This window comes from Carcharhinus amblyrhynchos, chromosome 7, assembly GCF_965287045.1.
Source record: "Carcharhinus amblyrhynchos chromosome 7, sCarAmb.v2.hapA, whole genome shotgun sequence".
NCBI lineage: Eukaryota > Metazoa > Chordata > Chondrichthyes > Carcharhiniformes > Carcharhinidae > Carcharhinus > Carcharhinus amblyrhynchos.
Genome location: NC_137330.1, coordinates 103,613,101 through 103,629,734, shown reverse-complemented (window position 1 = coordinate 103,629,734; position 16,634 = coordinate 103,613,101). Strand labels below are relative to the sequence as shown.

The 16,634-nt window shown below is 42.0% G+C and overlaps 1 protein-coding gene across 3 annotated transcripts in view; it reads right to left on the bottom strand.

Annotated features, from left to right (window-relative positions):
• The window catches only part of armc2 (armadillo repeat containing 2), a 146,177-nt gene that overhangs the window by 23,486 nt on the left and 106,057 nt on the right, over positions 1–16,634 (bottom strand). For all 3 annotated transcript variants that reach the window (XM_080192867.1, XM_080192868.1, XM_080192869.1), the window contains 2 exons: positions 14,470–14,592; positions 8,042–8,155 (listed from right to left, as the gene is read on the bottom strand). In XM_080192867.1, coding sequence (XP_080048993.1) covers positions 8,042–8,155; positions 14,470–14,592 — 237 coding nt within the window. The remainder of the gene's footprint in view (positions 1–8,041; positions 8,156–14,469; positions 14,593–16,634) is intronic.

Here is a 16,634-nt window from a genome sequence, read left to right as displayed (position 1 = left end):
ACTCTGGCAATAGTCCTCTTTCTTGGTAAACACTGATGGAAAGTATTCATTTAGTTACCTCGGCCATGCCTTCATCCCTACTAATATCTTTTCCCAAAGGTAGGGGAATCTAAAATTAGAGGACATAGGTTTAAGGTGAGAAGGGAGAGTTACAAAACGGTATAGAGGGGCAATTGTTTCAGTCAGAGGGTGGTGAGTGTCTGGAACGAGCTGCCAGAGGCAGTAGTAGAGGCAAGTCTTTTAAAAAAACATTTAGACAGCTACTTGAGTAAGATGAGCATAGAGGGATATGGGTCAAATGTGGGCAATTGGGACCAGCTTAATGGTAAAAACTGGGCGGCATGGACAAGTTGGGCCGAAGGGCCAGTTTCCATGCTGTAAACCTCTATGACTCTATGACAGATCTCCATTTTGGTTCCTAATTGACCCACCACCTTTCTGACAACACTTTTACTCTTAATATATGATTTTCCTTTTATGTTAGCCACTAATCTATTCTCACATTCTTTGTTCCTCTTATTTCCTTTTTCACTTCTCTGTACTTTTATATTCAGCCTGATTTAGCCATACATTAACAAGCTAAAATTTGTCTTACACCCACGTTTCTTGTTTCAACTACTCTTTAACTTGTAGTAAAGAATATCAATCATCCAAATCTTCTCATTTTTATTTCTGAAATCCTTTTTTATATCTTGTGCATCAACAATTATCTTACACAAATTTTAGATAGTCGATTCAATGTGGCTGATTCAGTTATTTCCGAGCACAGAATTATAGACTTGAGCCAACGAGTAGGTTTTCAGTTGTTGCTCTGGATTCTCCCAATCTCTCAAGTCGCTATGTTTCTCGATTTTGTTTTACTTCCCTGTCCCAAAACCTCTTTTTATGCCTTGTGCATATGTCCCTTCATAACCTCTTTTTTCATAAACCTCTTTTTATGCCTTGTGCATATGTCCCTTCATATGTCCACTGTTGTCCGTGCCCACCACCCACCCCCGGTGATCTACGTAGCCTCTACTGTCATTAGTAATACATGGCTATCTTGCTCTGGGTGCAATCAGCTTGTGCTGCACTTGCTATATGACCCCAACTTTTTGGACAAATAATGGAACATTTTGCAACAGGATAGCATCAATATAGCTCAGGAGGTAGGTATCTTGCCTGGGTTCACAATGTTAATTTCATAATCAACCATGGAATACATGGACTGAACTTCCAGGTCTTCTGTCACCCGCAGTAGAAAAGTAGAAACTTTGGGAAATGGAATTGGATCCATAGCCATTCTGCCAGCATTGGATGACAGAGACCAGGATTTCTGATCGATGTCAATATTTCTGCTGGCCCCTAAGGAAAGTCCATCTCTAATAATGAATGCCATGGTATCTCAGGCCTTTGCACCAATGTCTAAGTCTATAAAAAGAGTGGCCTCTTGCATGAACCATCAAATGTGGCATTCCACTGAATCCACATTGACTCTGGCTAGTGGCCTACTCACTCAGAATGCCATCTTAACTAGGTAGGATGGAAATCTTACTGTGACCCGTTAGTGTCTCACCAATGGGTGAAATGAGTTCTCTAGCTCTTGACTAGCAGGGAAGTGCAGGTGGGCCATGACGGGAAAGATGGAAAAAAGGAACATGGAAGTGGGGGCTTTGCTCAAAGTGCTTTCACTTCTGACACCTTGTCACCTGCCATCACTCACCCCGTTCAGAGCTCCACGTGTTGTCTTCTATGACCAAGTCTGCCCTGCACACGCACAGTCTTACAGGGCCTTCCAGGACTCCAAAATCCAGACCACATTGGTCAAAGACATCTGAGCAGAGTGGAGATATGGAATACGTATTGAAGCCATAAAAGTAGCAATGTGAAGGAGTAGTCAGAAAAGTAAGAGTAATGAATTGTAGCTGCACAAAGGTATGCTCATGGGCATTTAACAGAGTGTTACATTTCCAAACTACAAAATATATTTGTTCCATTTTCTTGCATTGCCCAATCCTGCCTGCTTCCTGGCAACTGGCTTTCCATCTTGTGAAGAATAGTTAAAGATGAATAATGGGTGTCTGTGAGAGTGATCAACTGCTGGTTGTGGGGTTATTTTGTCTGGAGGGTTGTAGGAGACGGTTTTGCCAGTTGGATTCAGAGTTTGTGTGCTAGATGGCAATGATTGGGGGTCAGATATCTGTATCAGGCTATCCCAGACATCCCAAAGAGTCGTGAGTGTGACTACTGTTGCACTCTCCACATCAAACACCTCCTCCAACACCATTTCTTTTTCTTGTGGGCAGGTAGAATATTCAGCAACTTACACCTTCTGGAGCTCCAGTTCATAGTGCTGAGATCTCCTGTGCAAGATAAGTAGATCATTATTATTCTAGGTATCCTGGCTAGTGTAAACTGAAGGATGCATTTAGCTCTGTTAAGCCACCTAAAGGCATCTTCAGCATCTCAACTGCTTTTTCCTCACAGCTCTGGTGATCAGGTAGCTTCTATTGTGCTTTTCTGAGCATGGCTGCCTGACCTCCTCATACGTACAATCAGGAACATCTTCAGAGTGTAGCCCTCGTCTCGAACGAGGCTAACTCTACTTTGAAGTGTGAAGAGCTCAGGGAGGTTTGAGAGACACAGGATGAAAGCGTCATGCTAACTCCCTGCGAATCTTGCAGATTTATGATGATTTTAGATCAGGAAGATTCCAGAATGATCTGGAGATACTTAATGGGTGCAATTGATAATTCCCTGAACTAGTCTCCAACTCCAAGGCCAATTAGAGTGGCAAATCTGAAGCATCTGCACTTTGTGATTAGCCTCAGTAATTGAGAAGTCATAACCTTAGTAAACACGGCATCGTTCATTATGCAAGCAGCAGATTGTGAGATTCTACAAATATTATTTACTAGGAGGAGACAAAGCCAAAGAAATTAAAGGCTGTGGTGACTTTTACAGCAACTGGCAATGCATAGCCAACTGGTCCACTTGGCAGTAAGTTATGCAGGTGCAACAGGTGGTCAGGAAGGCGAATGGGATGCTGGCCTTCATAGCGAGGGGGATTGAATATAAAAGTAGGGAGGTCTTGCTGCGGCTGTATAGGGCATTGGTGAGGCCGCAGCTGGAGTACTGTGTGCAGTTTTGGGCGCCGTACTTACGCAAGGATATTTTGGCATTGGAGGGAGTGCAGAGGAGGTTTACTAGGCTGATGCCGGAGTTGAGGGGGTTGAGCTATGAGGAGAGGCTGAATAAACTAGGCTTGTACTCATTAGAGTTTAGAAGAATGAGGGGAGATCTCATTGAGACTTATAAGATGATGAATGGGATGGATAGGATAGAGGTGGAGAGACTCTTCCCGCTCAGAAAGGACAGTAGGACTAGGGGGCACAGCCTCAAGATAAAGGGGGAGGCGGTTTAGAACGGAGTTGAGGAGGAACTTCTTCACTCAAAGGGTGGTGAATCTCTGGAATTCTCTGCCCGTTGAAGTGGTGGAGGCTGCCTCGCTAAATATTTTTAAGATGCGGGTTGATGGGTTTTTGATAAGAGAGGGGATTAAGGGTTATGGGGAGAGGGCGGGAATGTGGAACTGAGCCATGATAGATCAGCCATGATCTTATTGAATGGCGGGGCAGGCTCGAAGGGCTAGATGGCCTACGCCTGCTCCTATTTCGTTCTTATCATCCCACAGACTGTGAATGTCAGCAATCACCTGATGTGAAACTACAAGCCTCCTAAAACACTGGTCAGTCATGTCCAGAGAGATAATCATCATTCATGTCCTGAGGAGGATGGATCATCTTCTGTGAGCTGGTGCTCATTTTGATCTGACAGCATGGGCAGATTTGCAGCATGGCGGCACAGTGGTTAGCACTGCTGCTTCACAGCACCAGGGACCCGGGTTCAATTGTGAGCTTGGGTTACTGTGTGTGAAGTTTGCACATTCTCCTCATGTCTGTGTGGATTTCCTTCAGGTTCTCCGGTTTCCTCCCACAGTCCAAAGATGTGCAGGTTAGGTTGATTGGCCATGCTAAATTGCCATTTAGTGTCAGGGAGACTGATAGGGTAAATACATGGGTTATGGGGATAGGGCCTGGATGGGATTGTGGTCAGTGCAGACTCGATAGGCTGAATGGCCTCCTTCTGCACTGTCGGGATCCTATGAACCCCTCTCCTATTAAGCAGCAAGTAGTAAAGGGGAAAGTTCCTGCTACTCCTGCTGCTGGTGCTACTGCCCTCATCTTCTTTCCATCTGAGGTCCAAGATAGAGCTGCACAAGTAGCACCCATGCTGAACAGAAAAATGACAGCTGAGAGGTGTGGATCAAACTATGTAGATTCTAGACTAATAGAAATTACATTGTAAATCATTGCTAAGAAGGAGGTCAGTGATTAATTTATTTCACTCAAGCAAGGAAGCAGCTGTGACATCTGTGCCTGTCACCGGCACACTTTCCTCAAATCCCTCTGTTCTCACGCTTTATTTCCCTGGCGAGCTCCACAAAGCCCAGGAAACCTGTGCACACACCTTTTAAAGTCAGAATTAAAGAAACCGATAAGAGCCCTTAACATATTAAATTGCCAACCTGCCTGTCCCACGCATGATTTCCTGTGCAGTGCAGATTGTGCTGAAGATAAAGGCAGTGGGATGTAGCTGACTTCCCAACACGTAAATAATTTCTGCCCTTTTAACCTGTTGCTCATTCGCAAACCCGCCCATTCTGTCAGATCAAAATCCCCTCCAATATTTCAGGTCAATGAAAGGTCCAGTGTTTTGTCTTTATTTCAAGATGAGATCACGTTCTACAATGCCTGTTGTTCAAAAGGATAAAGAGGAAGAGGACATAAAAGACTTACATTTTCATCTTGCAATCAGGGGATACTCGATATTGGGAATGGTAAATACAAGGCTGATATATTCACTAAATCTTCACCCAGAAGTACAAAATCCCTGCATCACAGAAGCTAATTTGATTCACTCCACGTGATATCAACAGTTGAAGGCACTGGATACTGAAAGAACAATAGGCCCTGACAATATTCCAGCAATAATACTGAGGGCTTGTGCTCTAGAAGTTGCTGCACCCCTAGCCAAGCTATTCCAATACTGCTACAATACCGACATCTACTTTGCATGAGGAAAGTTGCTCAGGTATGTCCTGTACACAGGAAATAGTACAATTCCAATCCGGCCATTTATAATCTTAATCATGTAAAGTGATGGAAGGGGTCATTAACGGCACTATCAAGCTGCACTTGCTGAGCAATAACCTGCTCACTGCCATTCAGACTGTGTTTTGCCAGGGTCACACAGCTCCTGACTTCATTACAGCCTCGGTTCAAACATGGACAAAAGAGCTGAACACCAGAGGTGAGAGGAGAGTGAGATCAAGGTAGCATTTGACTGAGTGTGGCATCAAGGAACCCATGAAAACTGGAGTCAATTGGAATCAGGGGGAAACTCTCCATTGGTTGGAGTCATAGCTGGCACAAAGGAAGATGGTTGTGGTGTCTGGAGATCAATTATCTCAGTTCCAGGACATCTCTGCAGGAGTCCCTCAGGGCAGTGTCCTAGGCCCAACCATCTTTAGCTGCTTCATCAATGACCTTCCTTCCATCATAAGATCTGATATTGGGATGTTCGTCGATGATTGCACAATGATCAGCACCATTCATGACTCCTCACATACTGAAGTAGTCCATGTTCAAATGCAACAAAGCCTGGACAATATCCACGCTTGTGCTGACCAATGGTAAGTAACATTCATGCTGCACAAGTGCCAGGCAATGACCATCGCCAACAGGAGAGAATCTAATTATTGCCGTTGATATTCAATGGTTTTAGCATTGTTGAATCCCTCACTATCAACACATTGGAGGTTACCATTGACCAGAACCTGAACTGCAAGAGCCATATAAATAGTGTGGCTGTGAGAGCAGGTCAAGGGCTGGGAATCTGTGGCAAATGACTCACATCTTGATTCCCCAAAGCCTGTCCACAAGCTGCAAGGTACAAGTCAGGAGTGTAGTGGAATACTATTGACTTGCCTGGATGGGTGGAGCTACAACATTCAAAAAGCTTGACACCATCCAGAACAAACCAATCCACTTGATTTGTACCCCTTCCACAAACATTCAATCTCAACACCGGCAAACAGAGGCAGCAGCGTGCATCATCTGCAAGATGCACTGCAGGACCTCACCTTGTTTCCTTAGGCAGCACTTTCCAAACCTGTGACCAGATACTACCATATAGAAAGGCAAATTGATACCTAAGGACACCACCATCTGGAGGTTCTTCTGCAAGTCATTTACCAATCTGACTTGTAAATTTATCACCATTTCTTCACTGCCACTAGTTCAAAATCCTGGAACCCTCTCCCTAACAGCACCGTGGATGTACCTACACCCCAGAGACTGCAGCTCAAGAAAGCAACTCACCACTACCTTCTCACGGGTAACTAGGGATGGGCAATAGGGATGATTTTTTTTAAAAATTAGCCATTACTTTCTGCTTCCCCTTTAGTTGTGTTGGCATTACAGACTATATCTGTCTTCTTTCAACATTTTCATATTTATACAAAGCAAACAAAAGGTCCTAAAGAACAAAAGGATTATGTTCAGTCAACATAAATGCAACATCTATTGTTATTGAACATTCTGTGATTCAATACAGAAACAAATAAAGCAATATCCTAACAGTGTATATCTGAAAGGATCAAGACAAGAAAAGGGTTTAACATTTTTTACAAATATACCAACATTACACACAACAGAATGATTTTTTGTGAGTAAGCAGTGAATTTTATTAAAGCAACTCGAGTAGTTTAAACCTCCATATTCAAATAAAATTTTAGGCCCACAAACAATCTAAAAGACATCATTCTCAAGATTTGTGAAATCTAAGAAACCTTAACACAACTGGATTTGCTAATCAATGAACATAAACCAAAGAGCCTGAACGTATCAGAAGCAGATCAGATCATTAGTACATAGTACGTAAATACAAAATAAACCAAACTCAGTTTCACGTCAGAAGTAAAATGTAATTTTGGAGATCATTTTCATTATACAGTCAAGTTCCAACATTCTTGACTTCTGCAAATTTATTTACCCCCATGTCAGCAAGCTAAAAACAGTTCTTGTATCAAGCTAGTTCTTTCTGTGTGTGTGGGACGGGAGGATGAAAGAGGTGTAAGTTTGCTATGTGTGCACACATTTATATAGAGATGTTTTCACAAGCAAGAGAAAGTTAGTTAAACAGTCTATATTTCTCCCAGCTGTCAGTCTGTCCCTTTGGCTGTTTTCCACTCTTGCTCGGGCCTGGGGACTAATGAGGGTCCCTGTTGTTGCGACTGCTTCTCACTCTTGTCCAAACAGCTGGAGAAAGAGGGAATGTGCGTGCGTGTGTGTGTGTGTATTTGGGGGGAGGGGTGTGGCGCAGCATTAGCAGTACTTCTTCTTCAATCCTTGTACAACAACAACCAGCAAAAGAATAAGCAGTGACTTTTAAAACAGAAGGTCTCTCCCCCACGCCAGGAAGTTGGGGGAAATGAGACCACTCATTAAAGAGAGAGAACGAAAGCGAGGGAGGCTTTAAAAGCGTCCCGGCACTAGTATGTAAGGGAGTTAAATGTCAGAATTACAAGCAGTGAGTTTTCTCAATTTTGGACAATAACATGATGTTGTCAGTAACTTGGAGAGACACAGAAAGAGGCCTAGTCCTTTAAACCCTGTTTTCTCATTTCTCTCCCTGGAGAAAACAAAGAAGGAAATAAATAAGCAAGAAGGGGAGGGGGGGTAGGGTTAGCGAGGATCAGGGAGAGAAGACTATGTAAGGATCAGCTGGTACCTTCAATATAGGAATGTTTCTCAATGAAAAAGACAACATTCAATCAACATCCACATTTTGGGGATGGCTGAAACCCATCTGGTTGACTTCCATTATAAAGTATGCTTGCCGCTTGCCATTTCACCCTTTGCAAGAAGTTGCAAAGTCCCATGAAGGATAGGATTTCACTGTATCAAAGAATGCCAATTGCAATATATTGTCACATTACCATTTTTCTGCACAATGAAGTCACGGACCTCCTTAGAGCGAGAGAGATTTCCGAAGACCCTGGCAGCCTCCAAGATTGCATCCATATTGTTACACAGCAAAAGCTTCATCAACACTACAGAATAATAAATGAGGATGTGTTATTGAAAAAGAATTAAGTTGCAATTTTTATAGAGTAGAATGTGGCTTGTTGACCACACTTTATGAAAACAACCTTAAAACACTGGTGACAATGAAAATTATGCCCACTTTGACATTCAGGAAGTTGATTGTTTTGACTTTACTAAATCAATTGTCCATGTTTTGGAAACATGGCTGAAGTGGATTTTGTGGATCTGTCAGAATGGTGAACCACCTGGGGGTCAGGAATCTGATTTATCAATTGGCAACCTTAGTCCCAGCTCTTTTCATAAGCCATGGCATTGGCGTCCTACCTCTAGGTTCCCTGACCAACCAGGGGATGCAGTCAGCATGATACATTTCATTCTGTCAAAGCAAGGATTTTTCATTAGAAGAACAATGACACGAGTTACACTGCCTCAACTGGACATGGATTCCGGAGGTTACTGCAAGCACAGTAATAGGAAGGAGACCTGGGAAAGCTGCTTCCCAGGTTTTTCGCTCCCACCTGAAGATCCTGTTGCAGAATTGGAAGGGCTGCAGTGAGGTGAGCTCTCTCAAATACTGGAGGAAGAAGACAGCCTCTCCAACCAAGCAAGTGTGGATGGAAATTGCCAGGGAAGTGAACAGCAGTAGTGCGGTCCTTATAGCTTGGAGACAACGTACCAATGATCCATGAAGGTAGGACAAGTGAATTGAGAGTAATTTCAGGTTCCAAATCTCACACCCGATTTTCCAAGCATTCTCTTGTACAGTAGTCCTCAAAACAACATACCTGCAGCTCTGCTCATTCCTCTCTCCTCAGGCATTTCCCTTCCCAATCTGAACAGCCAGTACTAACACTCACCCAGAGCCTATTACCTTCTCATACCCATGCCTCAGTCACCCGTCACCAATGTTGTTCTTCTCTCTTCTAAACACTAGCCATTACAAACACTCACACCTCACTAATTTCTCTCCTTGCAGCAGAAAGCACAACCTTGGCTAGGGGCAAAGATCCAAGGAGATGGGGAAAGCGTTAAGCCCTCCAGGTATGATGTTGCTGTAAACCTGTCCTGATGTCCAAGATGAAAAGCTTCAACAGTATGTCTGCTTTTTCAGCAATACTCATTTTATGACCATTAAAAAGTTAGATTGTAAGATCTGAATTATTTTAATTTACTTTTGTGATTTTAATTATTTTACATTTTAATAAATTTACACTTTTATGAAGTATGATCCTCTAATTTTGGCCGTAATTCTACTTAATTGACCATTCTTGATCCATCCCATAAGAAATAGGAACAGGAGTAAGCCATTTGGCCCCTTGAGGCTGTTCCACCATTCAATATGATCATGGCTCATCCGACATTCCTCATGCCCACTTTCCTGCCTTTTCCCTGTAATCCTTGATTCCCTTACTGATCAAAAATCTACTCAGCTTTAAATATACACAAGGACTTTGCCCTCACAACTCTCTGTGACAAGGAGTTTCAAAGACTCACAACTCTCAAAAGAAATTCCTCCTCATTTCATTCTTAAATTGGCACCTCTTTATTCTGAGACTATGCCCACTGGTCCGAGACTCTCCCATGAGGAGAAACATCCCCTCAGCATTTATCCTGTCAAACTCCTTAAGAATCCTATAGGTTTCAATGAGATCACTTCTCATTCTTCTAAACAGCAATAAGCAGAGTCCAGGTACCTGTCAGGCAGGGAGGAAGTGAAGGAACCGTGGTTTACTAAAGAAGTTGAATTGCTTGTGAAGAGGAAGAAGGAGACTTTTGTCAAGATAAGATGTGAAGGCTTAGTTAGGGCGCTTGAGAGTTACAAGTTAGCCAGGAAGGACCTAAAAAGAGAGCTAAGAAGAGCCAGGAGGGGACATGAGAAGTCTTTAGAAGGTAGGATCAAGGAAAACCCTAAAGCTTTCTGTAGGTATGTCAGGAATAAAAGAATGACTAGGGTAAGATTAGGGCCAGTCAAGGATAGTAGAGGGAAGTTGTGCGAGGAGTCGGAAGAGATAGGAGAAGCGTTAAATGAATATTTTTCGTCAGTATTCATACAGGAAAAGACAATGTTGTCAAGAATAATGAGATACAGGCTATTAGACTAGACAGGATTGAGGTTCATAAGGAGGGGGTGTTAGCAATTCTGGAAGGTATGAAAATAGGTAAGTCCCCTGGGCTGGATGGGATTTATTCTAGGATTCTCTGGGAGGCTGGGGAAGAGATTGCAGAGCCTTTGGCTTTGATCTTTAGGTCATCATTGTCTATAGAAATAGTGCCAGAAGACTGAAGGATAGCAAATGTTATCCCGTTGTTCAAGAAGGGGAGTAGAGATAACTCTGGTAATTATAGACCAGTGAGCCTTACTTCTGTTGTGGGCAAAGTTTTGGAAAGGATTATAAGAGATAGGATTTATAATCATCTAGAAAGGAATAATTTGATTAGGGATAGTCAGCACAGTTTTGTGAAGGGTAGGTCGTGCCTCCCAAACCTTATTGAGTTCTTTGAGAAGGTGACCAAAGAGGTGGCTGAGGGTAAAGTGGTTGATATGGTGTATATGGATTTCAGTAAAACATTTGATAAGGTTCCCCACGGTAAACTACTGCAGAAGATACGAAGGCATGGGATTGAGGGTGATTTAGCAATTCGGATCAGAAATTGGCTAGCTGTAAGAGGGCAGAGGATGGTGGTTGATGGGAAATGTTCATCCTGGAGTTCAGTTACTAGTGGTGTACTGCAAGGATCAGTTTTGGGGCCACTGCTGTTTGTCATTTTTATAAGTGACCTGGATGAAAGCGTAGAAGGATGGGTTAGTAAATTTGTGGATGACATTAAAGTCGGTGGAGTTGCGGACAATGCAGGAGGATGTTGCAGATTACAAAGGGACATAAATGAGCTGCAGAGCTGGGCTGAGAGTTGGCAAATGAAGTTTAACGTGGAAAAGTGTGAAGTGATTTGCTTTGGAAGGTGTAACAGGAATACAAAGTACTGGGCTAATGATAAGTTATTTGGTAGTGTGGTTGAGCGGACAGATCTCAGTGTCCATGTGCATAGATCCCTGAAAGTTGGCATCCAGGTTGATAGGGTTGTTAAGAAGGCCTACGTTGTGTTAGCTTTTATTGGTAGAGGGATTGAGTTTAGGAGCCATGAGGTCATGTTGCAGCTGTACAAAACTCTGGTGCGGCCACACTTGGAGTATTGTGTACAGTTTTGGTTGCTGCATTATGGGAAAGATGTGGAAGCATTGGAAAGGGTGCAGAGGAGATTTACCAGGATGTTGCCTGGTATGGTGGGAAGGTCTCATGAGGAAAGGCTGATGGACTTGAGGCTGTTTTCGTTAGAGAGAAGTAGGTTAAGAGGTGACTTAATAGAGGCATTTAAGATGATCAGAGGTTTAGATAGGGTGGACAGTGAGAGCCTTTTTCCTCGGATGGAGATGGCTAGCATGAGGGGACATAGCTTTAAATTGAGGGGTTATAGATATAGGACAGATGTCAGAGGTAGGTTCTTTACTCAAAGTAGTAAGAGCGTGGAATGCCCTGCCTACAATAGTAGTGGATTTACCAACATTAAGGGCATTTAAATAGTCATTGGATAAACATACGGATGATATTGGAATAGTGTAGGTTAGATGAGCTTTAGATTGGTTTCACAGGTCGGCGCAACATTGAGGGCTGAAAGGCCTGTACGGCGCTGTAATGTTCTAAGTCCTATTTAACCTTTCCTCATCAGAAATTGCTCCATACCAGGAATCATCCCAGTGAACCTTCTCTGAACTGCCTCCAATGAACTAATATTTTTCTCTAAATAACGGGACCAAAACTGCTCACTTCAGATGCAATCTCACCAGTACTTTGTTCAGTTGCAGCAAGACTTCCCTTCTCTTATTCTCCAATCCCCTTGAAATAAGGGCCAACATTCTATTAGCCTTCATGCTGCACCCTGTGTGCCAGCTTTCTGTCTTTCATGCACAAGTACCCTCAAGTCCCCTTGTGTTGCAGCTTTCTACAGTTTTTCTCAATTTAAGTAATACCAATATTTTGTTCTCCTTCTGAAATGAATAACTTCACATGTTCCCACATTATACGTCATTTGCCAACTTTTTACCCACTTACTTAACCTATCATTATCTCTTTGTAAACTGTTGTATCTCCTTCACAACTTGCCTTTCCATCTATTTTTGTGTCATCTGCAAATTTAGCTACAGTGCAATTGCTTCCTTCCTCCAAGTTATCAACGTACATTGTAAACAGTTGCAGTCCCAGCACTGGAACTCCACTGGTTACAGGTTGCCAACCTGAAAAATCCCCCACTCGCTGTTTCCTATCCATTAGCCAAATCTCTGTCAATGCCAATATACTATCTCCAACACTGTGGGCTCTTGTGACTTAACCTTCCGTTGAACGCCTTCTGCAAGTCCAAGTACAACACATCTGCTGGTTCTCCTCTATCTACTCTGATTAAAATTTTCTTAAAAAAATCTAATAAATTAGTCAGACATGATTTCCCTTACATGGAGCCATGCTGACTTTTCTTGATTATGATTTTCCAAAAATGCTGCCATTACTTCCTTAATAATTAATTCCAATTCTCCAGAATCCAAGGTTTTTTGGAAAATTACAACCAATGCATCCATATCTTTGTAGCTACTTCCTTTCGGATTCTAGAGTGCAAGCCATCAGGGCTAGGGGACTTATTTGCCTTTAGCCCCATTCATTTGTCTAATACTGCTTCTCTAGTGATGGTATTTAATTCCTTCCCCATACTCTTTAGTACTAATGGGATGTTCGAAGTATCTCCCATCAAAAAGATCGATGCAAAACTGGGGAGGCAATAGCTTAAATGTTATTTTTGCTAGAATATTAATCCGGAAACTCAGTTACTGTTCTGGGGATCCAGGTTCGAATCTGCCGTAGCAGACGGTGGAATTTGAATTCAACAAGAAATATCTGAAATTAAGAATCTACTGATGACCATAAAACCATCGTCAATTGACAGAAAAATCCATCTGGTTCACTAATGTCCTTTGGCGAAGGAAATCTACTGTCCTTACCTAGTCTGGCCTACATGTGACTCCAAAGCTTCAGCAATGTGGCTGATTCTCAATTGCCTCTGAAATGGTCTAGCAAATCGCTCAGTTAAAGGGCAACTAGGCAATAAATACTGGCCAGCCAGTGAATTCCATGTCCCATGAATGAATAAAAAAAAATCTGTTTAACTCCTTTGGTGATCATGTTCAAGGAGCTTTCTGATGTTAGATTGTGATATTGATCATGTCACTTACTTCTGAAAATTATATCTCATTACTCATTGCTAATATTGTAGTAATCCTGACATTGCCTGATAAAGTTAGCGATCATAAAAAGATACTCCAAGGAAAATAAAATTAAAAGCAGCACAGTGGTTACCCAGAAATAAATAAATAGCAGCTGTGGCAAAAGAAATATGTAATAAAACAAACCTTCTAAAACTGACAGTATGTCAGAGACCATGAACTTGCTGTACAGGCAATCATAAACATAAATGTATGTTTTACTCTGAGGTAATTGAGTTAAAGTTGCCACATTAGAATTTACGGCAAAGAAAATAACATAAGGATTGAAGGGAAATGTAGTTACACGGATAATAGGATAGTCATATGGAGGGCAGATAGTAAAGGTTACACATAAGGTCACAGTGAGGGCAGAAAACAATGGTTGGGGTAAAAGTGCTTCAGATAATAGATTCCCTACTGTGCAGAACAAGGCCATTTGGCCCAGTGAGGCTGCACCGACAACAACCCTACCCAGACCATCCCCATAACCTAATGTATTTAGCCTACTAAGGGGCAATTTAGCATGGCCAATCAACCTAACCCACACATCTTTAGAATGCGCGAGAAAAGTGGAGCACCTGGAGGAAAGCCATGCAGATACATGGAGAACGTGCAAACTCCACACAGACAGTGACCCGAAGCCAGAATTGAACCCATGTCCCTCGAGCTGTGAGACAGCAGTAACCATTGTGCCACCATGCCAATTAAAAGGTGTGGTGAGGTATTCCATAGAGCTTTATGTTGAACCCACCCTTACTTGCTATAAAGGTTAATGAACTAGATAACTGAAAAATAATTTCAATGTTGACTTAACTCTTAATGTCAATTTCCCAATAGATCAATAGAGGTTTTTTAGCACTTCTTTTTCTATAAACTTTAACATGCCATAATGAAAACCAAATCTTTTTGAAGAAATGTCTAAATTAACTGCTTTAAAATATTTGTGCAGATAATTAATATTTTGATTTCTTTGCCTCTATGCAATATTATTTAAGAAAATAATAAGCATACATTCGGTTATATGCAACTGCCTGGCCCTGACAGCAGAATTCTTCACTTGATAGTAAGACAGGTTGTTGATTGATGCTGCAGCATTCACCATCAGTTCTTCACAGTTATCAACTGTTTTGTGTTCTAGATCAAAGAAAAAAAGTCAACACATTTTTGTACACGAATGGAGAATAATTTCAAATCTCACTCTTAGCTCACTTAGAATTCAGATATCTTCAAAGTGCATGTTTCACATGTTTTCAAATGTGCTACTAGATAAGGAATAGCTGTTGCAAAAGACTGCAACTCATATAGGGAGGGGTGAGGGAGCCACCTTACGTACAACATTAAGCGCTCATCAGCTAATGAGTTATAACATTGATAACTGAAGGACTATTGTTCCTGCTGAACCAAGATATGAGATATTAGCATCTATTTATATCTTATTGAATTTGCATGTCTAACAAGCATTTGCTGTCATTAAGTGCTACAGTCAAAATGTGTCACACATGAAATAAGGTACAATGGAACAAAAAACACTAGATTGACACACAAATTTATGACCTCTGAATAATCTATCCAAATGCATTTTAAAATGAACACAGCAATTGGACACCAGAGTTAATGTATTTGTACTTAAGAGTCCTTATTAAAAACAATTGGAAAGAATTTGACTTTTGTGTAGTGTTTTTTGCATCCTCAGAACACCTCAAGGCAGTTTACATCCCAATGAATTATGACGGAAGTTGGGTCACTGTTGTTTTGCTGACAAAATGTGGTAGCCAAAATATGCACAACAAGTTTCTACAAACAACAATAGAAAAAAATTACCAGCTAATTTGTTTTAATAGTCAGTAACGAAATTAATACAGGGAGAAATGTATTGAACCATCAGCCTATTTCAGGAGTGGGTTCTCTGATTCAGAGGCTACTGGACTACCAGGCCAATAGAGATAAAGCAAGGATGACATTAAAGTTAAAAACTTTTGTCAGAAATTTGACCTTTAGGTTCTTTCTGTACTACATCCCCCAGCCAACAATGAGGCCAGATGATGTGTTTGAAATAGTTAAGGACATGATAGTGGTTTTCACTAAATGGTCTATTCCCATTCCAATGTCTCTTTCAATTAACATTCTGTAATTATTCAAACATATTCAATAATAAACACAGAACTGCCTAACTACCATACATTGGATACACCTTCTTCATTCAGACTGTAGAGCAAAGAACAAAACAGCCTGGGAAACAGGCCCTTCGGCCCAATGAGCCCGCGCCACCATTTTAATATTATGAGTCCCCTCTCCACCCATGACCCTTGTCTATGCTTATGGCATTCCACATTGAGGGAAGACTAATTTAGGGATAATTTGTTACACCAATCAGCCTAAGAGCACATCTTTGGGGTGTGGGAGGAAACCGGAGCACCCGGAGAAAACCCACGCAAGCACGGGGAGAATGCGCAAACTCCCGCAGACACTGGCCCAAATCCATGTATCTGCACAGCAAACAGTGATAGTCACTGAGCTGTCGTGTTGCCCAGCATCTGGTCCAGTTTAAGCGTACACTAATGACATGAAGTACTAGGCTATTCTCGAAACAACCAAAAGCAGCCCTCATACGACCCATTGCGTGTATGCCCCTTGTTGGACAACAAGGCGGACCAAAGCACCTGTGGATTAAAAGAGAAAAACATCAGTATCATCCACATCCTTATACACACATTCAAGGGAATCCCCAAGTGAAACAAGTGAGCCAGAAAACATGTTGGAAGGTCCATAGGAATCAATTGATTCCCAGGGACGTCCCAAGGCTCCTGAACCTTATTTAAAACAGTTTCCTATATCCCTCCATCTCCATCCTGCTCATGTGCCTAAGTAACTCTTAAACAACTCCAGCGTGCCTGCCTCCACCACCTTGCTTGGCAGAGCATTCCATACCCCCACTACCATCTGTGTGAAAAACCTCCCTCTAACAACCAAACAGCACCTTCTTAAGGGCAATTAAGGATAGGCAATAAATACTGGCCTTGCTAGCTACTCATAAGATCATTGGTTCATAAGACATTGGAGGAGAATTAGGCCATTCGGCCCATCAAATCTATTCCGCCATTCAATCATGGCTGATATGCTCATCATCCCCATTTTCCTGCCTTCTCCCCATAACCCTTCAACCCATTACCAATCTG